Source organism: Leopardus geoffroyi, chromosome C2, assembly GCF_018350155.1.
Source record: "Leopardus geoffroyi isolate Oge1 chromosome C2, O.geoffroyi_Oge1_pat1.0, whole genome shotgun sequence".
Taxonomy (NCBI): domain Eukaryota; kingdom Metazoa; phylum Chordata; class Mammalia; order Carnivora; family Felidae; genus Leopardus; species Leopardus geoffroyi.
The window spans coordinates 71,469,641-71,496,525 of record NC_059333.1 but is presented as its reverse complement, the minus strand read 5'-3'; the positions used below and the strand labels follow the sequence as shown (position 1 = coordinate 71,496,525).

Genomic DNA, 26,885 nt, shown 5'->3' with positions numbered 1-26,885 from the left:
TAGTCGCTGTCAGGGTTGAATCAAGTGGGCTGTGCAGCTACCCTGCCTCATTCTTCTGCCTTCATGCTTCTTAAGGTATCTCTCGTTACCGTAATACACCAGGAACTTGAAATTTTCCAATAGATTGGTCCAACAGCAGTGTGAAATCTAGGATTGCATGAAATATACATAAGCTTATAAAACTATTTGAATTTAACATTAATTTTACTTGAAATTTTTGGAAGATTTACCATACTAGAAATACAGAACCTGCGTTAATTCTTTATATTGAAATTCTGTTTGATATGCTGTTCTGATTTTCCTACCAAAGGTTATTTTTTTTGTCATGAGTTATTTTACTTTGGCTGATAAATAATATAAAGTTAACTCTGTTTTCTAATGTGCATTTAAAATAATTTCAGTCCCAGTCCCCAAAAGTGTCACTGCTAAAACCTTCTTCTGGTAGAGGTCAACAAGCTATGGCCTGTAGGCCACATTTTTTGGAAATAGATTTATTGGCACACAGCCACTACCATTTGTTCATATACTGTCTGTGGCTGCTTTTGAGCTTAATAACAGAGTTGGAATATGGCCTGCAACCCTGTGGTATTTTATTTTTTGAAGGCCTCTAGGAATGGTGATTCCATATTTGTTAATCATATGATATATAAGAAATTATTAATAATCTTCCCTGTTAGAAGGTTCTCCCCTTGTCTGACTTAGATCCACACCCTGTGGCTTACATTTACTTCTCTTCTTTCCAGAGTAGAGATTTTCTAGTTATTTAGCAGTCTTTAAAAAAGAATCTTTATATTTGGAAACTATTATGATGCTGCCCTTGTCTTCCCCCTAAATAAACTCTGGTTGTTTTATGTGCCTTTCCCAGTCTGTTAATCCTTTTGAGCTTTCTCAAGTTCTCTGCCTTCCATTTTGGCTCCAAGCCCCCAAGTAGAAATATAGCCCTTGTTAGAGCCTACCTGGCGCTGAGCATGAAACAAGGTTTTTCACATCTTATTCTAAGCGTTGGGTTGGCTTTTCTCATTTCAGTATCCATTTTGGTCAGTAGCCACTGTACTTCTCAAATGTTTCAGTTATACTCCTAAATGATAATTTCCATATCTTGTATCTTTGAACATTTTTAATTCTCTGATTTACTACAATACTTTCAAATTCTTGCATCATGTTCTTCTAAGTGCTGGCCCCAACATTGTATCATCTGTAAGCCTGATAAACCTTCTCTTTAGTCGGTATTGAAGATGCTACACATACCTGGATGACTTTTGAAAAACCTTTATAATTCTCATCTCTGTTAACTCTTTGCTAGCCTTTCTCAGCTAGGTTCCTCATTTGAATGACAACCCAGAAAATTGAGGGATTGTTCTCAAAGTTCTCTCAAGGAAGGTATATTACTAGTATAGGAGATATATAGGAGAGAAGTTAATTCATTACACTCAGTGGATACCTTAGGGCATCGGGGCTTATTCTCTCCCAGAATCATAGTTGAAAAGGCCAAATCTGAACGTGCCAACCCTTGTATGGTAAGTTTAACTTTCTGTCAGACCTGCTGTAGTATAAATGATTAGTTTAAAAAGACTTACCCTTTATTTTTTGGCATCCTTGTTACTATACAGCTGATATATATTTATATATATTTAGCCATGGGTTTACTTCTTTTGTTGCTTAACCAGGCAAAAAAAAAAGTTGAGTTCCTGTCAATTTCTGGTTTTTTTGCTCCAGTTCTGCAAGAGTTCTCAAATAGAGTCAGTGGCCTCCGAGTAATTTGAACTAATAATCTTCGTACCCTAGAATGCAAGTCACTTAGATTTCTAGTTTCAATAAAAGTACATTTTAAAAATCACCATTTTACAAGTTGCCTCTATTCTGGCTTTGTTTTTCTTTATACACAGCTGTGTATTACCTTTTTGATGTTTCTAGAGGTGGAGAAATTTGTTGCCATTCAGTGCAATTTGCTTCACTTCTTCCTTCTCGTCTAAGAGTTGCCTGTTAGCTTAATTCTTTTTTGCAATATTAAATTTCTAGCCTAACTCCTATTAGTCTTTTTAAATTAAAAAATGTATATTTTCCCTCTATATCTGGAATAATCTCTACTGTTTATGTTTTCCTGTTTGTACCATTGACCCTTGACTAGGTCTCTGTTGGGCTAACTAGTTTTCTCCTTTCTGTCTCATATTTTTTGAAAATAAGGATATTCTTTTTTGTTTCCTTGCAAAGATATCGTTTTCGCCTCATTTTCTTTTCGTTCTTTTTATTAGTTTTTGCTGCTCTTATTATATCTTTTTTTTTGTTGCTCTTATTTTAAATTTGTTATTTAAATTTTCATTTCTTTTCAACATCCTAAACTTAGCATATTTGCATCTATAAACTTGATGAACATATCTTTTTTCACTAATGAAGATGTAATACATTGCTTCACTCAACAGCTTGGCTTACTTTATAAATTTTCAGCCAAAGAGTATCAAATCAAGGAACTGTTACCACGAAATTGTCTTCCAGATCAGTCCAAGAATCTTCTCAACAGCATGACTTCTGTGTATGTGTGTATATACGCATGAATGTTAACAAATTCCCTATCATAATTAATTTCTTCTGCCCGGCTCCCAACTAGAGAGAACAGATTTCTGAAAATATTAAAACCAAAAGGGAGAAAAAAGCATGGGAACAGATGTATGTACCTCTGTGTTTTAAAATCATTCGGTTAGGGGCACTTGGGTGGCTCAGTCAGTTAAGCGTCTGATTGCGGCTCAGGTCATGATCTCGCAGTTCACGAGTTTGAGCCCCACATCAGGCTCAGTGCTGACAGCTCAGAGCTTGGAGCCTGCTTTGGATTCTGTGTCTCCCTCTCTCTCTGCCCCTCCCCTGTTCTCTCTCTCAAAAGTAAATGAACATTAAAAAATTAAATAAAGTTATAAATGTTTAATTTATTGGGCCTAGATGTTGAGGCCTTGAATATTGTTACTCTAACCTTTCTTGATTCTACTCCCCTGCCAAGTCTTCAGTGTCTTTAACCCATCCAACCAACACTTCTTTTTAAATGAGCTTAATTACATTTCTCTTTTTTTAGATAAACTTTATACATGTTAAGCTAGCTCTTCCCCCTTTTTATAGTTCTCTTTGGTCAATGAAGTAAAAACATCTTGGACTTAAATGTTAGCCTGGAAATACAGCTATCTATCTTTAAACACTTTATTTCCTAACAGAAATGAAAAAATCTTCATCATTTTTTTTAATACATTAAATTTTACTCTCCACAGGTGGAGAAATATACTTTAGAAACTATACCAGAAAATGAAATTATTCTCCCCTATACATTTCCCAATAAAATTTTCTGCCTTAGGATGATCATTTTTCATAGTGATAGGAAAGACCTATTATATAATAGAACTATCTTTAGAGAATGCATTATATAAACTTTTCATGTTACAGAAGTAAGTAAAAAGTTTGGCCTTAAAAAAAATGTACAAAATCAACCCTTACTCCAAATTCTCATTTCTAGACTTAATTTTAAAAGAGACTTGCATGATTTTTTCTTTTATCCCAAAGTAATCATAAATGTGGAAAGTAGCTCTTCTTGAGTAATAATTATTGATATATCTCCATTTCTCTACAGAACGATGACAGATCTAATACCATATCAAGTTCACCTACAACAGAAACAGGTAATAATAGACACAAAGGTACAATTAACCACATCAAGAGTAATTCTTTACTAGGATTTTCCTGATAAATTACCTCTCAGAGCTGTGACTTCCATTTCTGAGATGAGAAATCAGACCCACAATTGGGAACTTCCTGCACATTTTCCATTTTTTAATTCAACTGGTTGGTCACCTCTTCAAGCATTTGATATGAACAAATGAACATGAGCTAGCAGGGCTATAGGTTTGCAAGAGAATCTATTCAATATATTAACACTCATTCTGCCTTTATTAACATACCAAAAATAGCTGGTATGTTTAATTAATTAAAACTACAAACAGCGTTCCTGATTTCAAGGTTACTTTTCTGTACTAGATTTTATATTAATAAACAAAATTATCACTTTATATCATTATCATGTTTAATTTGATCTTTATATCATTTGTTGAACTTGTGACATATGTCTGTTGTTATATTTAATTTTTTTCCATCTCCTTTAATCTTATTTTGCTTTTCCATGCTGATGTAGTTCATCATTCCCCTGCATATTCTTTTCCTGCTGCTATTCAGAGAAACCAGGCCCAGCGCCCTGAAAGCTTCCTTTACCGAGCAGCTGTCAGGGCAGAAGCAAATAAAGGTAGGTCATAGTGACTGAGAAGGGGGGTGGGTGCTTTATATAATGACAGTAACTTGTATGCTTTTATTTTATTACTATTTTTTCAATGTTTATTTACTTTTGAGAGAGAGAGAGAGAGACAAATCATGAGCAGGGGAGGAGGGGCAGAGAGAGGGAGACACAATCCAAAGCAGGCTCCAGGCTCTCAGCTGTCGGCATTGAGCCTGATGCAGAGCTTGAACCCATGAACCGTGAGATCATGACCTGAACTGAAGTTGGACGCTTAACCAACTGAGCCAACCAGGCACCCCTATGCTTGCTGTATGCTTTTAAACTTCTACCCTGAGACGTCACTTTGGCAAAAGCTTTAAACTTTGATCTCACTAACATTAAAGCAGGAGAATCTTTGGGGCGCCTGGGTGGCTCAGTCAGTTAAGCGTCCAACTTTGGCTCACATTGTGATGTATCTCACGGTTCATGAGTTTGAGCCCCGCATCGGGCTCTGTGCTGACAGCTCAGAGCCTGGAGCCTGCTTCAGATTCTGTGTCTCCCTCTTTCTCTGCCCTCCCCCTGCTTGCTCTCTGTTTCTCTCTCTCTCTCTCTCTCTCTCTCTCTCAAAAATAAACATTAAAAAAAAAAAAAAGCAGGAGAATCTTGTTTCAATTTAACTAGAGTTTCTTAGCACTACCCAAAGGAGGTTATAGGTTGGAACAAATAAAACACTCTTTCAGGCTTTAGGGAATGTTCCTTCTCTCTGTAATGAGCCTTTTTCAGATTTTTCTATTGATAAAAGCTATTTTATGTGTTCTTAAAGAAATGAATCAGTAATTCTTTTTTTTTTAAATCTACTTTTTAGTTTTTTAGTTAATATACATCTGCCTGGCCTCCAAAGAAGTTACCTGGAAGTAGAAACAAACATTTCAAATAAAAAATAACAACTTTGAGTATAACTGATAGATGCCCTCACAGATTTAAAATCAAACCAGAGATACACTGCATATAGGATTGTAAACTAGTATGGAAAACTGTTTCCATTATCTAATAATACTGAACACTTGTATGTCCTATCACCAGCAGTTTGCTTTCCGAAATGTGTAAGCATATATACCCCAAGATATTTACAAAAATATTTATAGCAACATTATTTATTCATGATGGCCCAAACAGAGTGTCCATGACTGATAACAATGGGTAAATAATTGTGGTGTGTTTGTACAATGGGATACAGTATAAGCAATAAAAATGAACCAATTAATACATACAATATGGATAAATCTTATAGTGTTGATCAAAAGAAGACAAAAGCATGCATACATACATATATTTGGCTTCATTTATAGAAAGTTCAAAACTAGACAAAACTAATCTATGGTATTACAAATCAAGATGTCCATAGCTAGGACCTGTGTTGTTGGAAGTAACCATTAGGTACTGATGGGTAGGTGTCATGAGAGGGCCTTCTGGGTGTTGGTAATAATTGCATTTATTGACCTGATTGTGTCTACTTTGTGATAATTTATTGAGTTGTTTATGATTTGCATAATTTTCTGTATGTGTGTTATTTTTCAATAGAAACATTTTTAATCAAAACGAGTTGAGCTAAGTGGGTAATGGACATTTGGTAGTTTTTAACACTGTTCTCCCTATTATTGTGTATATTTGAAACTTTTCATAATAAAAACTTTTTTTAAAGAGTCCATGCAGAAGTGAAAAGTGCTGCACTTGTAAGGAGCCTGTGATCAGGTGGAGCTGAGAATTTTTCCAGCACTAGCAGTCGCCTTTCTGTCTTACATATTCATATTTTTTTAGGTCATGCTTCACCCCTTCTTTCATCTTCTGCACCTCCCACTGACTCTGCAGATCCCATAACAAGACCCAATTCAAGACAGAGAGAAGAAGAGCTGGAATTAATGGATCAACTACGGAAAGTGTGTACACTACCTCTGAATTATACTTTCACATTGTTACTGCTAGAGCGCATAACCCTGCAATCACTTGTTCATTTGACTTAAAATTTTTAATAGAATCAACAAGTGCCCACCGTGTGGTAGATGTAAAAGAGATTCTGCTATTAAGGGCATTCTTTTCATCTGTTTGCTAGGAAAATGAGATGGGTTATTCTATAAAGCTCAATCCCTAGCCCTGCTCATTTAAAAGTTTTTTCTGCCTCATGTACAGAAATCTTGTAAGAGTAGTAATAATTTATATGTATGTACACATATATATATCACACTTACATATAGTGTTTTATTTTGGAATTGACAGAATCTAGTTCTGTTTTATTTCTAAGCATAAAATTGTAAATGAATTTCTCATGTAATATTTTGCACCACTGTGGCCTGGCCACCATATGTATGTAGTAGATCTCCTTGAGTTACTGACTTAGGATGGAAGGATAAAATAGGGATTGTGGTACTTGGGGTGCCTGGGTGGCTTAAATCAGTTAAGCATCTGACTTGATTTTTGGCTCAGGTCGTGACCTCACAGTCTTGAGATCAAGCCCTGCTTAAGATTCTCTCTCTTCCTCTCCGTCGTCTGCCCCTCCCCTGCTCTCAGAAACAAAATAAATAAACAAATAAAATAGGGATTGTGGTACTTAAGTTATTTGCTTTTTATCTTAATTCTTAATTATAGTATTTCATTGTAACTCCATTATGTCCTGTGTCAGCCACATCAGTTAACGTATTACACATTTTCCTGTTCTTCTAGCATATTGAGTACCGGTTGAAAGTATCACTGCCTTGTGATCTGGGAGCAGCTCTAACCGATGGTGTTGTTCTTTGCCATTTGGCCAATCATGTGCGGCCTCGATCTGTCCCAAGCATCCATGTCCCCTCACCAGCTGTAGTAAGTATATAATACTAAAAAAAACCCATTGGCTATTCATGAGACATATATTATGTACAATGGCAGGTATTATGCAGAATGCTAGGGATACAAATATGAACAATCCAGTCCCTGCCTTCCTGGGTCTACTTTCTACTAGCGAAAAAAAAGGCATGTAATCAATTATTAATAACTGTGATAAATGTTATAAGAGAGGTATGCAAGAAGTTGCTATAGGAATACTAAAAAGGGACCACTTAACTCTGCCTGGAGAGTTCAGGAAAGGCTGCTTAGAGGAGGTCAAATTTGAACTATTCTTAAAGTATGAGTAGGAATTTGCCAGCATAGGGACGCCTGGCGGGCTCTGTCTATAGAGCATGTGACTCTTGATCTGGGGATCATGTGTTAAAGCCCCATTGGGCATAGAGATTACTTTTTAAAAAAACAATGACAGAGAAGATTATTTTAAAAAACAAAAAAGGAATTTGCCAGCATAATATGCCTAGATTCAAAAGATAGGGAGGATCATGGTATGTTCAAGGAACTCATAAGTTGTTTAGGATGATGATGCACAAAATTGTAGGTGTAAATGGTGGGAGATGTAGCTGAAGAGGTAAGCCAAGGGCCATGTGACAATGACGTTATGTGCCGTGTCAAAGAGTTAGATGTTTATCTTAGTGTAGACAGTGAAGAAACAAAGAATTGGGGGGGAGAAATATGATTATAATTGCAGTTTAGAATGATGAATCTATTTTGGGAATGGAATTGACATGATCTAGTGACCAACCGTGGGTAGAAAACAAGGATGCATTCAGGATGACTGGAGGGTTTTCTTTTGACTGCTGGTCAGATATAGAAGTCAGAAGTCAGTATCAGGATGACAACCCACAGAAGAAAGAACAAGTTTTTTCCCCTTCAAATTTTCATTATAAAAATTTCAAACTTTCAGGAAAATTGAAATAATAATACAAGGAACATTCTTTTTTTTTTTTAATGTTTATTCATTTTTGAGACAGAGAGAGAGAGAGAGAGAGAGAGAGAGAGAGACAGAATCCAAAGCAGGCTCCAGGCTCTGAGCCGTGAGCACAGACCCCAACATGGGGCTTGAACTCACAAACTACGAGATCATGACCTGAGCCAAAGTCAGACACTAAACCGACTGAGCCACTCAGGTGCCCTACAAGAAACAGTCTTAAAGCATCTACCTAGACCTGACATTTATTTCATTTTGCAGTGTTGCTTTGCGCATATTTGGGTGTATGTGTGTGTGTGTGTATTTGTGTTTTAATTGTACTGTTTAGTTGCAGATATTATGGAGCTTTACTCTCTAAATATTTCAGAGAATTGTCCCAGTCCACCTTGCTCTTCTCTGTAGCCCATAGCCAATGACTGACGTAGGAGCTGAGCCCTCCTGCCTCAAGATGGGAGTGAGATGTGATTCACACTCCAGTGCTTCCTGTAGGATCAGGCTGAAACTGAGAAGGGGATGTAGTAAGCCACTAACAGCCAACCCAGACTAGGATGGATGCACAGGCTAGCTGATGTGTCACTGGGTGAAACACCAACAGCATCCATAATCTAGATGCAGATTTCCCCAGTTGTTCCAAAACTATCTTTCATAGCTGTGCTCTCTCCTCTCCCTGTACCCAGCGCGCACGCACACACACACACACACACACAACCAAGATATAATGAAGGTTCCCATTGCATTTAATAGTTACTGTTGTAACACCCTCTTTTGATGATTGTGAATGGATACTGTTCATTTTTTTTAAGTTTATTAATTTTGAGAGAGAGAGAGAGCACACACATGCAAGCAGGGGAAGGACACAAAGCCTGACGTGTGGCTCCATCTCACAAAACCATGAGATCATGACCTGAGCTGAAATCAAGAGTCAAATGCTTAACTGACTAAGCCACCCAGGTGCCCCTGGATACTGTTCATTTGTAACATGCTTAACATTGTCTAACCTTTCAAAAAACTTGACCTCATCTCATTTTCTGGTCATTTGTTATTTAGCAGGCACTTCCTGTTACAAATTCTTTACTCAAATTGCAGTTGTATCTAGACCTATAGATGGCCACTTTTGGATATTCAACGTGCTACCTCTCCAGATGCAAATCATTTATCTCTCTCAAGGACCTTGTATTCTTCTAATTACAAAAGCTGCTTTGTTACCAAAGTCCCAAGGGTGATGATGTGGCCGTATCCCCTCTAGCACATCCACAGGTAGCATGTTGCATTTGCTTCTAAGGAAAATCGGCAGCCACTTTTTATTTAGTGACCCCTGAAAATAGTCCTTCAGTTTTGTTTAGGAAAGGCAGAGAGGAACAGCACTACCAAAGTCCGCTGTGCTCTCAGAGACTTGAAAGACTTGCTATTGGTCCTAAAGGTGGTGATTAATAGAAAAGGAATTATGCTGTTTGGCAACACCAGTAAGGAAAGGGTTTATTCATACTTTGCATTCTTCCCAGATTCTGTCAACTGGATTAAAGAAAAAAAAATGTTTTAAGAATAATTTTAAAAAGGACAAATCTGTCACTTTTCATTTCCAGAGGAGATACATACAAAGTAGCAAGCAGCCAATGCAAAAAGGGGAGTTTGAGAATAAGGGTGACTGAGGTTCTTTACCTTGATTACCAGAGCACAGTGCCTCCACGTAAGAATGCAAAATACATACAGAAAAAATAAAACTATTTTACAAATACTTAACTGCCTAAAGAAATGAAACACATGGACTTGCTTTTAGTCAAAGAAATATAGGTATTACATAAGATGAGAGCATTTAAAACTTGCTAGTGAAATCAACAACAAAACTTAACTCCTATGCATTGAGTACATACCAAGTGTGAGAACAGAAGGTACAGAGGAGTTACAAGCAGTCCAATCTCTTAACATTAATTCCTCTTTAAAAAACCAAAATCAGGGACGCCTGCGTGGCTCAGTCAGTTAAGTGTCCGACTCTTGCTTTCGGCTCAGGTCATGATCTCATGGTTGGGTAGGATCGATCCCCAAGTTGGGCTCTAGGCTGACAGCGCAGAGCCTGCTTGAAATTTTCTCTCTGTCTCTCTCTCTCTATCTCTCTCTCTTTCTTTCTCTCTCTCTCTCTCTCTCTCTTTCTTTCTCTCTCTCTCTCTCTCTCTCCCTCCTGCTCTGCATGTGCTGTCTCTCAAAATAAATAAACTTTTTTAAAAAATCAAAAGAGGTCTTTTTGGGGCACCTGGGTGGCTCAGTTGGTTATACACCTGACTCTCGATTTTGATTCAGGACATGATCTCACACTTTGTGAGATCAAGCCCCGCATCAGGCTCTGTACTGACAGCCCAGAGTGTGAGATTCTCTCTGTCCCTCTCTCTCTGCCCTTCCCCCACTCACTCTCTCACTTGCTCTCTCAAAATAAATGTTAAAAAAAGGAGAAACATGTAAATGTTAAAACTTCCCAAATTAGAATATTTGGGGGTAAAAAAATGGACTTTGAGCCAACCAGTTAAAGATTGTCCAGTATTTTGATTAAAAGCAAAAAACCCCAACAAAACCAAAAATCCCTACTTTGAAATCGTGATAATGATTTTATGAGTAAATCGGTATTGTGTTAATGGGATTTCTGTTACGGTACTAGATTTCAATATAAATATTTACATCTATTTTTCTTTTCTATGGATTACCTTCCTTCATATTAGATTGTCACTTCCCTTATTTTGTTCTTTTGACCACACAGAGAGCTTTGTAACTTACTTTCTTAGAAGTTTTTTGTAAGGAGAATATAAAATTAAAGCCATATACAAATGAAGAACCATAGCAGTTTCTTTATGGTTGCATTAAAACATGGTGATTTATTGTAATTCTTTGAGAACTGCCTGATTACCAATGTGAGTATATAACTTAAAAAACACTTTCTTGGGGCGCCTGGGTGGCGCAGTCGGTTAAGCGTCCGACTTCAGCCAGGTCACGATCTCGCGGTCCGTGAGTTCGAGCCCCGCGTCGGGCTCTGGGCTGATGGCTCAGAGCCTGGAGCCTGTTTCCGATTCTGTGTCTCCCTCTCTCTCTGCCCCTCCCCCGTTCATGCTCTGTCTCTCTCTGTCCCAAAAATAAATAAACTTTGAAAAAAAAAAAAAAAAATTTTTAAAAAACACTTTCTTGAGGGGCGCCTGGGTGGCTCAGTTGGTTAAGCATCCGACTTCAGCTCAGGTCATGATCTCACAGTTCACGAGTTCAAGCCCCGCGTCGGGCTCTGTGCTGACAGCTTGGAGCCTGGAGCCTGCTTCGGATTCTGTGTCTTTCTCTCTCTCTGCCTTTCCCCTGCTCATGCTTGCTCTCTCTCTCTCTCTCTCTATCTCTCTCAAAAATAAATAAAGATTTTTTAAAAATTAAAAAACAACAACACTTTCGTGATATATTCTAAGAGCCATAATTTCTTTCACCCAATTCAAAAAAATGACCCTTATTGTAAGGAGAGGTCTCATGTCCAAGCATTTCAGACTAGATGGGGCACATTCAGGGTGGTAAACTGCTGTTTGGTTGTTTAATAGGCATAGGTGTTACGAGTACAGTTAACATTCTTAGAGGTGCACTAGTAAATCATATCAAAAATCATGACAAATATTGTAATATGACAACTCACTGAAGGAACCATATCACCAAAGTAGATAACCTATAAAAATTCTGAATCATTTCAAATTTCAGAATAGCGAAATTGTTTATTTCTTACTCCTTTAGGTATAGGTTATGCTCTTGTTGAAATCTTCTTCTGCAAAACCTACATAAGATTTCTATTCAGATCAGGTTGTTCATTAAATAATTAGAACAGGCTATGCACGGCTATTTAAAACCATATGTTATGTCATCCAAACTTCTGGAGAAGCTTTTGGGAATAGCAGGTTCTCCGAGATTTGACTTAAGGCAAAATCATGAGTCCTTCTGCACTCCAGAGTGATAGGGAGTCTAGCCGATGGGTCCTTTTGACTAGCTATTCTGTTGGACACATACAGGCAGGGATTTGTAGCCTGGGATCAAGCACTTTTAGGGCTCTATGAACTCCCCAATTTGCATGCATGTGTATTCTTCTCAAGAAAAGATTCACAACTTTCATCAGACTATAAAGAGTTTGATTGTAGTTATGAAATACTGGTCTACATCCCTGGAAATGAGATATATGCTAAAGGAAGAAATGGCTAGGGAGAGAGCTGATTGATTGTTCCTCATTCCTCTTCACCTTTATCAGTCAGATCTCTACTGTCTACAGGGGAAATCTCAAAGGAAGTCTCTATTCTGCTTCCCACCCCCATCTGCTCCCCCTCTCCCCACAAACACAGACATCTTTTATGTCTTAAGGTGCTAGTAGTCTTCATGGAGGTAATGTTGAGTTAGTCTCCATGATCACTATTCTGATTGACCTTTTCTTTTCCTTTTTTCTGAGATGGTGGTGATTCCTGAACCAGTTTTAACTTAGTGACATGACCTCCATTTTTTAGCCTTTCTTTTGCATAGAAACCAAGTTGTTTTTCTACCTACACAGTCAGACCTATTTCACTCTCCCCTCCATAGATGTTGGCATCTGAATGGTAGAGTTTCAGAAGTGTAGGGGCCCTTCTTTTGTAGAGTCCATGGTGCCCTGTGTGCACATCCTCAGCCTTCTCTCCCAGACTCAGGTCAAGATCCTGATTTGCTTAGCTACGGTCCGTTGGTAACAGGAGAAGCTAATTACATTGTTTCTACTTCCATTTTTACAGGCAGACAGGGAAGCTGGTATAGCGAGAGAGAATTTCTAGCCAATGAAAAATTCTCCTAAGTGAAAAGCAGTTGTCTTGTGTTTTCTTAATTTGCCCAACTTCCCTTAAAGTTAAGCCCTTGTCATGATAGCTTTCACCACAGTAACTTTTTCTTTATGCATCAGTTCACCTTACCTCTCTCTTTAGCCAGGAGTTGAGAAGACCACAGCATCACTTGTGCAGGGAGCACCTTGCTCTTTCACATGTAAAAAGTAGAAGAGAATGAAGGAGCCCAGCCCCAGTTTGAATTAGCCAGTTTGAACCCCCATGCTGTTTTCCTCCTTATGTTAAGTAGGTCCTGATTCTACTGTTTCACTCTTTAAAAAAAACAAAAACAAAAAACCACTTTTTAAAAAAATTTTCTTTTAATATTCATTTATTTTTGAGAGAGACAGAATAAAAGTGGGGGAGGCACAGAGAGAAAAAGAGAGAGACACACAGAATCTGAAACAGGCTCCAGGCTCTGAGCTGTCAGCACAGAGCCTGACGTGGGGCTCAAACTCATGAGCTGTGAGATCATGACCTGAGCTGAAGTCTGACACTTAACTGACTGAGCCACTCAGACACTGCCAAAAAAACAGACTTTTTTACTTCGATGATAGAAGAACTTGGCATAGGAAAGAATGGGTACTCTCCTGGAAACCTAATGCCTATCCTCTTTCTGGACCTTTTTGAAAGTTTTTCAGTTTGAAATTTAAAAATTATTATTGGGGTGCCTGGCTAGCTCAGGTTGGTGGAGCTTATGACTTTTTTTTTTTTTTTTTTTAATTTACATCCAAGCTAGTTAGCATATAGTGCAACAATGATTTCAGGACTAGATTCCTTAATGCTCCTTACCCAATTAGCCCATCCCCCCTCCCACAACCCCTCCCATAACCCTCTGTTCTCCATAAGAGTCTCTTATGTTTTGTCCCCCTCCCTGATTTTATATTATCTTTGCTTCCCTTATGTTCATCTGTTTTGTATCTTAAAGTCCTCATATGAGTTAAGTCATGTGATATTTGTCTTTCTCTAATTTCACTTAGCATAATACCCTCCAGTTCCATCCACGTAGTTGCAAATGGCAAGATTTCATTCTTTTTGATTGCCAAGTAATACTCCGTTGTGTGTGTGTGTGTGTGTGTGTGTGTGTGTGTGTGTGTGTGTGTGTATATACACCACATCTTCTTTATCCATTCATCCATTGATGGACATTTGGATTTGGGCTCTTTCCATACTTTGGCTATTGTTGATAGAGCTGCTATAAACATTGGGTGTATGTGTCCCTTCGAAACAGCATGCCTGTATCCCTTGGATAAATACCTACTAGTGCAATTGCTAGGTTATAGGGTAGTTCTATTTTTAATTTTTTGAGGAACCTCCATACTGTTTTCCAGAGTGACTGCATCAGTTTGCGTTCCCACCAGCAGTGCAAAAGAGATCCTCTTTCTCCACATCCTCACCAACATCTGTTGTTGCCTGAGTTGTTAATGTTAGCCATTCTGACAGGTGTAAGGTGGTATCTCACCGTGGTTTTGATTTGTATTTCCCTGATGATGAGTGATGTTGAGCATTTTTTTCATGTGTCAGTTGGCCATCTGGATGTCTTCTTTGGAGAAGTGTCTATTCATGTCTTTTGCCCATTTCTTCACTGGATTATTTGTTTTTTGGGCGTTGAGTTTGATAAGTTCTTTATAGATTTTGGATACTAATCCTTTACCTGATATGTCGTTTGCAACTATCTTCTCCCATTCTGTCGGTCGCCTTTTAGTTTTGCTGATTGTTTCCTTCGCTGTTTGGAAGCTTTTTATTTTGTTGAGGTCCCAATAGTTCATTTTTGCTTTTGTTTCCCTTGCCTCTGGAGACGTGTTGAGTAAGAAGTTGCTGCGGCCAAGGTCAAAGAGGTTTTTGCCTACTTTCTCCTGTCTTACATTTAGGTCTTTCATCCATTTTCAGTTTCTTTTTGTGTACAGTGTAAGAAAGTGGTCCAGGTTCATTTTTCTACATGTTGCTGTCCAGTTTTCCCAATAAGCGTTTGCTGAAGAGACTGTCTTTATTCCATTGGATATTCTTTCCTGCTTTGTCAAAGATTAGTTGGCCATACGTTTGTGGGTCCGTTTCTGGGTTCTCTATTCTGTTCCATTGATCTGTGTCTGTTTTTATGCCAGTACCATACTGTCTTGGTGATTACAGCTTTGTAATACAGCTTGAAGTCTGAGCTTATGACTCTTGATCTCGGGGTTGTGAATTCAGACCCCATGTTGGGTCTACATAGAGATTACTTAAAAAAAATAAAATATTTAAAATATTTTTTTAGTTATTATTTTCCTTTCATCCCACCTTTTTATTATTTTTTTATTTTTTTTTTAAATTTTAACATTATTATTATTATTATTTTTTTAATGTTTATTTATTTTTGAGACAGAGAGAGACAGAGCCTGAACGAGGGAGGGTCAGAGAGAGAGGGAGACACAGAATCCAAAGTAGGATCCAGGCTCTGAGCTGTCAGCACGGAGCCCGATGCGGGGCTCGAACTCACGGACTGTGAGATCATGACCTGAGCCAAAGTCAGCCGCTTAACCGACTGAGCCACCCAGGAGCCCCAGTGTTATTTAGTATTGAGAGACAGAGCATCAGCAGAGGAGGGGCAGAGAGAGGAAGACACAGAATCCAAAGCAGGCTCCAGGCTCTGAGCTGTCAGCACAGAGCCTGACGTGGGGCTTGAACTCACCAACTGCGAGACCATGACCTGACCCGAAGTCAGACGCCTAACCAACGGAGCCACCCGGGGTCCCCTCCCACCTTTTTATTTTTTATAATAAAGTCAATCCTAGCCCCTGCTGCCTCTTGCAGGTTTAGATTATAATAGTTGCTTCAAACACTATCATGTATTTATCACATTTCCCCTCTTTTCATGATGGAGTATCATATTCCATCTTTGAAGAAAGTCCAGGTATTCACAAATGAAACCATAGTTTTCTAGAGATGGTCAAGGCTTCCATCTGCTAACCCGTGTGAAAACTGTAAGGCAGAGTTTGTGCAGACATTTGGCTTCCATGCCTGATGCTTAAACGTATTGAAAACCAGTCCGTGAATTTGAACACTTGAGTTTGTTAATCATTCTGGGAAATGGAATTCATATTTCTTTCTTACGTTATAACCCATAGGTGAAAAACTTTTTCACAACTTTAGGTCATGTGATACAACTCTGTTTTTAGTAAGAGATCTGTTCAGAAAAACAAACTTACTAATTAGAAATTAGGGAAATCTCCTATGGGAAATGTTCATCCTTCAGAAAACAGGTTCTTTAGTCCAATCTTTTAAAATAGAAATGTTTGGGGACCCTGGGTGGCTCAGTCGGTTAAGCATCTGACTCGATTTCAGCTCAGGTCACAATTTCACAGTTCTGGAGTTCAAGCCCCTTATCGGGCTTTGCACTGGTGGTGCTGAGCCTGCTTGGGATTCATTCTCTCTCTCTCTCTCTCTCTCTCTCTCTCTCTCTCTCTCTCTCTCAGGATTCTGTCTGTCTGCCCCTCCCCTGCTTGTGCTTTCTAAATAAATAAAATTTAAAAAAAATAATAAAGTAAAATATAAATGTTTAAAAACTTTTCATATTACCATTGAGTAGACACATGATGCATCTGTAACATATGTCTGAGCAAAAGCTATTGATTTTCTAAAATTATCTTCTTCTAGGGGCACCTGGGTGGCTCAGTCGGTTAAGTGTCCTGGGCTCAAGTCATGATCTCACAGCTCGTGGGTTCAAGACCTGTGTCAGGCTCTGAGCTTCAGCACAGAGCCTGGAGCCTGCTTCAGATTCTGTGTCTCCCTCTCTGCCCCCTCTCCCCCGTTTGTACTCGTTCTCTCGCTCTCCCAAAAATAAACAAACATTAAAAAAAAATTTTTTTTTAGAAAATTATCTTCTTTTAATAAAGGCTGCAAGAAAATGAACCAAAGTGTTGACTGTGATTGTATTTGAATGATGAGGTTGTGGGTAATTTCCTTCCTATTCCTACATATTTTCTTTACTGTATATTGTTTTAAAATGGCAAAAAAATTAAACAACTATCCCCCCTAAAATTTCTCTGTATTTAGCACTTGCCTTACAAAAATCAAAGTAAAATGTCTAAAGTACAGAGTGACAAACTGTGGTCCAAGGCCAGCACCTATTTTTGTAAACGAAGTTTTACTGGAACACCTTTTTGCGTATATATTGTTTGCAGTTGCTTTCAAGCTCTTAGCAGATCATATGGCCATAAAGACTAACAGATTTATTATCTAATCCTTTAAGGAAAAGTTTGCTGACCCTATGGTCTAGAGTGCTGAATTGATGAAGGAATTGTGAGAAGAGTATTTTTAAAATAAGAAATTTTTTAAAACTTTGGTAATAACACCACATTTTCCTTTCTTTGTAGCCTAAATTAACAATGGCAAAATGCAGGCGGAATGTGGAGAATTTCCTAGAAGCTTGCAGAAAAATTGGTGTACCTCAGGTAATAAATTTAACATTTTTTATATTGCCTAAATGACGCTGCCATCTCTCCATCTCAGACTTCAGTATTATTTTTCTAAAATTTTTCAGAAGTGTAAGTATCTAAAATCTTAGAGGACTAGCTCTGAACCACATTGATGACTACTAACATGACTTTGTGTTACTAGAGTCAGTCAGTATACTTCTTAGCAATTTTCCTTAATTACTTCCAAGGACTGAGCAAAAAAATAATACACATATAAATTTAAATTTATTGTAATAAGTAATTCATGCTAAATAATCAAAATCGTTACTCTGTTTTCCTAAACATTCCTACTTGCTGTTGGACTTGTATACATCTTCATCCACAAGAGTCTCTGCTTCAAAGTGAGTGCATCTCAGACTGAGAATGCTCCAGTTGGTTTCAGGTTTTTGAACACTTACTTTAATACTTTTTAAAAATGTTTATTTTGAAATAATTTTAGACTTAGAAAAACGTTACCAAAAAGCACAGAGAGTTACTGTGTGTACTTTACGTGTACTGTTAACATCTATATAAACATAGTGTGTCATCCAAACTAACAAACACAGGGACAGTGCTGTTAGCTAAATGACAGACTTGATTCAGATTTCACTGGTTTTTCCACTAAGCTCTAATACTTTGGAATGTAGCACACAAGAGGCTATTTCTAGGGATTTGTCCTGCTCTTGAGATTTATTGTCTCCAGGTTCCTCAGTTACAGTTTCCTTGCCCTTTAATAAATAGTACAAATAGTTAAGCTCTATAGATATAATTAATTAAGAGACATGAACTTCATACATTTGTTATTCAGTTATGCTTTTAAAACAATTGTGTTAAACCAACTAAGCATGGTACTCTTAAAAACTATATTTAATGACATGAGACATAGATACATTTAAAGAAATAACAACTTGGTACTATTTGATTTTTTTTTTTCATTAACCATAATCCTTATAGTTCCTGTCATCATATCTGGTATCCAACCTTCAAGAAGAAAAACATGACTTTTTTCTATCACTTTCTTAATAAGCTGTCAGAACCCCAGGATTAGCCCCTGACTCAACTCCAGTATTTCTCTTGAACTTAAGCCCTTTGTCCTAACAGGTTTCATCACAGTGACTCTCTCTTTACCTGGCCCCCATTCCTCTCTCTTAGTTACCTTGAGTTGAGGCGGTCACAGCACCACTTGTCCAGTGGGCGGCCTTCTCCCTCAGCTCTTGTACGTGTTGCAGAGTGGAAGAGAAAGAGTCCAGCGCCGTAGAGCATTAGCTGGAGTCAGTTCCCATGATTGTTTTTCCCCTTTGATTAAGTAGATTGTAATTCTGCTAGTTATTTTTCACTGTTTTCTTTTGGGGCTTTTTTTTTTCAAACCCGAGTTACAAAAAGAACCTAAGTTTACATTTTTGGTAGTTAGCAAGAACCTGTTTTTGTTCCTGTGGACAAATGAAAGCAGATTTTTCATTTTTATATCATATTGTTTTCTAGACTCATCATCTCTTTTAGAACAAACCATTTTTAAACATAGTAAGAGAGCATCAATAAGGTTTCTAAGCAAATAGTGTGCATTTTCTCCATATTAATAAGCAGGTCCTAATATTCTAATACTAGTGTGTATACGCACAGTAATGGTCAGTGCTTTCTTCTGTCTGTTGAAGATGTTCCTACCTAATCATCACATTACACAAGCATGCCCAGGACCTGCCCCAATGCCATAGCACATGTCTTAGAACAAAAGAATGTGGTGTGGGTTAGTGCAGGGAATGGGAACCCGAGAGAGGATAAGAGTAACTGAAAAGAGGCACCGCATACCCAGAGAGAAGAGCACTGGAAACATCCCCAAACAGCAAGACAGGTTCGAGACTTGGCCTATATCAGACCTATTAAAAGTGCTGTTTAGCACTTTTACAGTCATTGTACCTGTCCTCTGGGCTTTAGAGAACCACCCTGTGTCTCAGATTTCAAGTCATACGCTCAGATTCTTTCAGAATGTACCTGCCAACAATCAGCAAAATATAGTCTGCCTTAAAGTGTACATTTAATTCAGCATTTGCCAACCAATGGGTAACAGTATTTATTGTGGGCCAGCCTGTCCCTGTTCCTGCTGTGCTGTTTGAAGGCAGGAGACAGAAAAAATACAAATTTAAAAGACTAGGTATTTTTTCAGGGTGGTTAGACTGAGGTTCTTGACACATCCTTCCTCCCTCTCAGTCTCCCCACCCGAAAGAGGAAGTGGACAATCCCGGAGGCCACCTCTTCCTCTCTGCTTCTGCCTTCCACCCCAGTGTCGACCACCATCACTACCACCACTACCACTTTGAGATGGGTTCCTGTTACGATGCTGCTTCTGTTAAAAAATTAGTCATTTGGTTAAAACAGAGTGAAGGAAAATGAATAAATACAGAAACTCATAGGTTCGAACTAACCTCAGGTCCCTCTGCCCCAGGAGGAAAGAAGAAACCTGTACCTCTTCCTCTTCCTTTGTCCTCCCCTATGTCTGGGCATTCTGATCTTTACCTAAATACCCCCACTTCTGTTTGACTTGTAATGTCACTTTTGAAAATGTATAACATAAAACTTAATATTGCAAATATTTGTCAGATTTTATGTCCAGAGAATATGTATAAAGGTGAACAATTTCCCTTCTCAATATAACTTTTGAAGTGTTGATGAGTTGTGAATGAAACTCTAAAGAATAAGGTGACTCTTGAAAACCTCTGATAAGGCTGGGCATGTGGGTATTCTCTTTATTATTATACTTTTATTAAGTATGTTACATTCAGAAAACTATAATGGGTGATAAAAATGTCTATTTGAGTCCAGTATCTTACGTCCTAGAATTACTATATGTTATGTGTTAAAGAATATTTTCCTGTTCTCCAGTCCAATTGTGTTTTTATTTACTTAATTTCTTCACCTATGAGCTGGAGGGGCTTTCTCTGAACACTTAACCTCTCCTCAGCCCACGTGCAGGTTTGGACCTGCTTTCCGGCCCATTCTTTTTTTGTTAATAGGGAAAAATGAGTCTGGATAGAGGTTGCCTGGCATAGACCTCACTCACCATTTGTAGGCCTCACATCACCCAGTTCTGTTCAGTTTCCTGAGTGTTCGTACTGGTCACCAACAAGCCAGTTTTATTCTGCTGTTTAGTAGTGAAAGCAAGCTCAGCACAAAGAGGGGTGTTTGTGGTTTTGTTTTTTAGCATTTTATTTTCATTCTTCAAAATAAAAAATGTTACTAGGATGTGTTTCTGTGAGTACGACTGAGATGATCATATTGAATTCTATACTGAAATCTGTATTTCTGAACCACTGACTTTGTTTTTCTGTTTTCCTTTCCTGCTCACACTTTGGACAGGACAATCTTTGTTCCCCTTCTGACATCCTTCAGCTAAACCTCAGCGTTAAAAGAACTGTTGAAACACTACTTTCTCTTGGGGCACATTCAGAAGAATCCAGTTTTGTCTCTCTGTCTATCCAGCTTTTGGGTTTTGTGGCATTTTATTGTACTTTAATGTTAACTCTCTGTCTGCTTTATTACGGGATCTTCCCCCTCTAGCTGAAAGATTGCACTCCAGTGATTTTCCACCTCATTCCTGTGTTTGGTAAAGGAGGTTTGTTTCTTGTTACCAAGTATTTACATACGTGCTTTTTTTTTTTTTTTTTTTTTGGCTGTCAAACAGCCAACCAGTAAAGGAGATAAATCCTGTCCCCATATGTCCAGATGAACAGTCCATCACATTAGTAAGCATTGATGATTGCTAACAGAGCAGAACACCAGCATTTTTTCTCCTGGTGATTTGTCCATTCTCCTGGACTGTGTCCTTTTTCCTCTTATCACAAGTGCTGAGGTGCCTCTGATACAATCCTGCACCTGCTCTTAGAATAAGACTTAGGATATAATATGACTTAGGATATAAAATTCCCAAGTGGCCATTTTTCCAACGTCTTCAACAACTGCTCATAAAGAAAATAATTGCACCCTCTCCAGTTGAGGAGGCAGCTGGTCACTAAGATCTGCATTGATCTGTGCCCGAAAATCCTGCGGTATCCTGTATTGTGAGGCACAGGTCCACGTAACCATTTGCTGTCTGCACATCTGGAAGCACTGACCATTTAGTCTTGGTAATTTTAATTTGATCAGAATGTGCAGTCCAAAAATCAGGTAGGTTCCTTAGATCGCTATTCTGAGCCCAGTGTGTACATTTAAAATAGTCCACAACAAGCAGATGGTCTGGAGCTGACCTTTCAGGAGTAGGCACCTGTCCAGATTTACTGTGTTTGTTATCAATGAACTAGCTTCACCTCTAGAACCCTATTTATAATTTAAAATAGAAATTTATGTAATTTACAGTATATTTGAATCATCTTAATAGGTGAACTTGTACTGAATTAGGCTGTTCAGGAGGTTGTATCTGAACAGTAAGAACAGGTAAAGTATCAGGCAGCGGTCTCTGCTCTGTACCCAAGGCAGTGAGTTTTATCGTCTTCAGGATGTCCTAAATATGTAAGCTGCTGGCCTTAATGCTTGAAACTACTTCATGATTGCATTCAGATTCTAGTTCTCATAAATAGGGTTTCTGAACATTCAGGAATCTACTGAACTCAAATATGAAGGGGAATTGCAGGAAACATAACAAACACCTTGTTGTAGAAGTCAGCCTGAGGGTGTGATTGCTTTGGTTTTCTTACATATTAAATGGGACAGTTCTTTAACACATTAAAAAACTGTTTACTATTAATGCTGAAATATTGACCTGACCACTGTGTTGAAAACCAGTTTTATATAGTAGTGGTGCCTTCCAGAGTTTGGAAGGCTTGCTTTGTTCTATTTTTAAGATGTCTCGGAGTCAAAGACCATTCGGTTTTGTGGAGTTTTGTCCCTTTAGAAGATAAAACACGTGGTCTTGCAGGGGGGTAGTTGTACATTCTCTTCAGAGCACACAGCGTTCCCTCCAAGCTGGCTGGCAGGTAAATGCGCATCTGGAAAGCATAAGCCTCTGAGGGAATGTCTAAACCGCAGGCAGCAGTGTGGGGTACTTATGGAGAAGGGATCAGGGCATTGACCTCAGAGAAACTATGCTTCCCCAAGAGCAAAACACCCTGCAGGTTCATTTTAGAATAGTTCATCTGTATTGGCAGTGGTACTCAAAGTATTTATACAGAGTTGGTAGTTTTATAAGGTCAAAAGATTGCAATTACCTTGTTTTATCAGGATAAGTATTAAAGTTTTAAGCGCAAGTACCAATAACTGTTCAAAATAAATGTTATATTTTTTATTGCAACTAATTTTGTAAAACTTCCTAATAATACAGTAAGTGCCATTGAAAAGTCCAGTTATCTTTTTTAATAAATATGTGTAGTCTCCTTTTTAGTGGGACCAGAATTCTACTTTCTGTCCTTTGTGAGAGCAGTGTCTGTTTTTCTGAATATTTAATCTTAAAAGAAACACCAATGATAGGCGTTATCCTTAAACCCTGCCTTTTTCTCTCTCAAGAAAGGCTTAACCAAACGTTAATGAGGCAAACACAGTAGAAGTTTTTAACTTCCTTAAGCAAACATATAAACACTTTTCAAATATATGGTGATTGAGGTATTCCTGACTAAACTCACATCATAGATCTCCAGCATAATTTAATCCATTAAATACCAGGATATGAAATACTTCCATTTCTTCTATAACACAGCTGGTGGGCATCCTTCCTGCAAGCAGTCTGGCTTCTGGCAGGAAACTATCTTGCGTTCCTTTGGTGTATGATTTCCAGAGCACTTTCTCCTACAGTGTCCTATCTGTCAGGCCTGAGCCATGTGGTAACTTGGAACTGCTTTTCCATTTTCTCCACCTCATTTTATTGATCTGCATTGATCTTTTATGTATCAGGAATGAAGGATGTTGCTTTTACTCCATAGTATTTTGTTATCCTCTGTTGTATGTAGAAGTGTATGTAACTTGTCCTTACCCCAGTTTTCAAAATGGTCCGTTTGTACTTTTAGTTGTTTTAATAAAGTGACGGTGTCAGGTACCATCTCTGTGTAACTCCTGTTAACAGAGGCGAGTTTCCCAGACTGACTCTTCATATCTCAGTTGACTATTATGAGGGAGAGAAGAGATGCTTATTTTTTCTTTTTAGTTTGTTGATGTTCATCCTGTTTTCTCTTTTGTTTGTTTTTATGTTACGTCGTTCCATTTCAGGACCAATTATGTTTGCCTCTCCACATTTTAGAAGAGAAAGGTTTGAGCCAGGTTGCGGTGACGGTCCAGGCTCTCCTGGCACTTGCCCCCCCCAAGCAGCAGCACCCGTCATCTGCTGTGTAAGGACCCCCAGCACCTGGGCGTTGGCCTGGCCAAACCGGAGCAGGACGCGATTGCTGCTGCCAGCCGTCTGCTTAAACAAAGCTCTTAAGTGTTCTTAAAAAGGACTGTTTCCATGATTCCTAACAGGAATATTTTGCTTCATGCCTCCATTTTAGGGGAGGTTATATTCGTTTCCATTGAACTGTTTAGGAAGACACGGTTGGTTTTCACAAATGAAACTTAATTCTGTCATTACTGAGAACGCAACACTGAAGCCTAAACTGGCTGTGCTTTCCTAGAGAGTAGGCTTGTCTCACATACCAGAAAGAAACTCCTCAAAAGGCTATTTAGCTCCCCTGAAAGCACAGACATGCTATTATCTTTACCTGTTTCCTGTTTCTGGAGTCCTCTGGTTTCCAAAACTGGTTGTTCATTAGAATCTCCTGGAGCATTTGTTAAAATGCAGAGTCTCATTTGGTAGGTCTAAAGCGAGGCCTGGGTATCTGCATTTTCAACAGATGTGGTAGAGACCACTGTCTCAAGCTAGATATTTGTATGATGTGGGGAGTAATGACTCCACTCTGTCAGCCACATTTAAAATCAGAAGCTATATATTAAGATTATTTGGACTGTCTGTGCAAGGCAAGACAAAAATAACAGAACTGGGTTTTTTGGACAGAATACTTATGTCCAGGCAGAACAAATATAATGTAGAAGGCCTAGATTTTTATGTAGTAAAACCATTTCAGAGAGTTAAGTTGTATATAAGGCCAGAGTCATAGGCCACCCCCCTACGCAGACTGGCCACCACCACTTAAAGCTTGGTTCTGTGTGACATCCTGCTATTCTCCACACTTTATAAACAGCACTCTCCACACAGGTTCCAAATCCTTAAGCTGGTAACAGGCACTACTCACCATTTGTATTGAGCCCTCCCATCCTCTTCCCCCCATGCTGCTCCCGGGATACCTGGACCTGCACACACCTTCCACCCACAGCAGAATACACTTCCGGCTCCCTGACTAATGGAAGATTATGAGAACAAAGCAAAGGAAATAAAGGAAAAACCAAGTTTCTTAATTTCTTTCAGGTAACAGCTGGTTTCCGTGGCTGAATCAAGCCAGTTTCCGTGGCTGAATCAAGCCACTTGTGGCATCTTAAAAAACAGCGTGCTGTGTATCTAGTTCATCTAACTCTACCACTCGTGCCTTCTTTACTCAATCATGGGCCAAGTGAAAGGGCCCAAGATCTCATGTAACAAAGCTGGGAGCCTTTGTTCAGGTTTAAGTCACTAGGGTCTTTCTTACCCTGTATTTTGAACCCCTTTTAGTTGTCAGCATATCTTTTGGTATTCACTGCCTTTATAAACCGGGTAAATAGACTTAGTGAAGATACTAGTTATCCGGGGTTGTGAATTGTTCTGGATTTACTTTACCAATGCATGCATTTGAGCAAAATGTTCTCTATCACGTGAATGCAGCGTCTAAAAGTAAAATCATGGAGTATCCGGTCAAAATAATGTTTTCTCCCTGTTCTCACAGGGAAACAAATTCAGCAGAACATTACCACTTTGTCCAAGTTTAATATTAAAGAACATAAAGCATCTGAGCTCAAAACCCAGTCCTTCACTGTTCTTACAGAACAAAAGTAAAATGTCTTTTAAGTGTTTAGAGCCAGACCCCGTTATGTTTACAGTTCCAAACATACCCACCAATTGGGACTTGTTTAGAATTTGTGTGCATTTTTAAATTATAGGTATTTCTCCTTCTAGTCAACATTAAACCTCAGTACAATCTCTGAATAATAGAAGTCATTTGAAACTCAGCAAAGAACAGGACTGTTTTGTCACCTACTATGCAAGAATAACCCCAGAAGACATACATAATACAACATTTGGGACATTTGCAACTAATTATCCCATATGAATAAATGGAAATTTCCACTTATTTCACATTTCACACATAATGTGAAACCTTATTAATGTATTCTTATCAAACTAATTCAAATTTATATTTGAGTTGCTAGAAAAAAATTGTGTACAGTTTTGGTTGATAATGAAAGAAAAATAATCAAGCATATTGAATTTCTTTCCTTTGTCAAGATGCAGAAACATTTCATGATGGTTTTGTTGAAAAATTTTTGTATTCAGTGTTTTGTATGTACTTAAAAAAAACTGGAAAGAAAATTTCACATTTAGCCTTGCTAGACTGCAGTGTAAGATGAAGACGATGTTGTAACGGTTCCACCTGACCATTTGTGAGCTTCCTACTGAAGCGGTGACCAGCCCAGTGCTTGAAGTGTGAACAGAGAAAAGGCTAAAGTGCCCACCCAGCAGGGCCCCTGCCAGCTACGGACATCGTAAGTCAGCCAGGTCTCTGGAAATAACTTATGGGCGGAGGGGCCTTTGTATTTAGCTAGAACAGAGTAGGGGGCTTCTTAGCAGGTCACTTTCTTTAATAGCTTTTTAAAATACAGCCTTACAGCTAATCGAGGAGTCTGATTTCTCTTACTTGCTACAGCTCAGCAGTGACTAATGATGTGTGACTGTGCTGACGAGTATGATGAATTTTTAACAACTAAGCGCTTAAAATGGTTATAGAAATGAAGGAAAACATGGATATTTAGAACCCTTTTTATATAAGTATTGCAGTGAGATGGTTTACAGCAGATTTCATTTTATTTCTGAAAATGTTGTAAACATGTAATTAGTGAAAGATTTTGTAAAACATTGTCCTATATTTGTGTGTCTGTAAATATAATGCATAAGTTCTAAGTATAAATATGTCAATATCATGTATGTTATTTTAAATTGCCTGTATGCCACCTTACATGTTGACATTAAAATAAAAGCCAACACTTCAATAGCGTGAAATAAAGGCTGATTTGAAAATGTTCATACCTAAAGCATGATTTCCTTGGCTAAAATGAAAGGGTATTTAATTCCCCGAAGGAACATCAGTAGAAACTGGGTCCTCATAACAGGCCCTTGAGATCAGTTTGTTTGTTTGTTTGTTTGTTTGTTTTACTCTAAGGAAGTACAGATATCAGTATTTCCCTATATTTGGAATCACATATAAGGCTTAATTCATGAAATACATGTGATATTTGGACACTTTTCTCTCATAAATTACCAACTATGCTGTAGGGAAAGCTTTAGCACCTCAAGACATTCTGTTTGGATTATCCTTACTGTTTTAGTCTTAATATCCTGCAAGGTGAAAATTGTTGAGGAAGCAAAGCAGGCATAGACCCTGGTGTCTCATGATCGAAAATCT

The 26,885-nt window shown here is 38.3% G+C and overlaps 1 protein-coding gene across 15 annotated transcripts in view; it reads left to right on the top strand.

Annotated features, from left to right (window-relative positions):
- Positions 1 to 26,885, top strand: part of LRCH3 (leucine rich repeats and calponin homology domain containing 3) — a 148,265-nt gene that overhangs the window by 93,439 nt on the left and 27,941 nt on the right. For 3 of the 15 annotated variants that reach the window (XM_045502389.1, XM_045502385.1, XM_045502383.1), the window contains 7 exons: positions 4 to 75; positions 3,608 to 3,656; positions 4,166 to 4,273; positions 6,062 to 6,180; positions 6,962 to 7,099; positions 17,242 to 17,319; positions 20,674 to 26,504. In XM_045502389.1, coding sequence (XP_045358345.1) covers positions 4 to 75; positions 3,608 to 3,656; positions 4,166 to 4,273; positions 6,062 to 6,180; positions 6,962 to 7,099; positions 17,242 to 17,319; positions 20,674 to 20,874 — 765 coding nt within the window. In that variant the 3' untranslated portion in view covers positions 20,875 to 26,504. The other 12 variants (XR_006718382.1, XR_006718380.1, XR_006718381.1 and 9 more) reach the window with 6 other exon arrangements.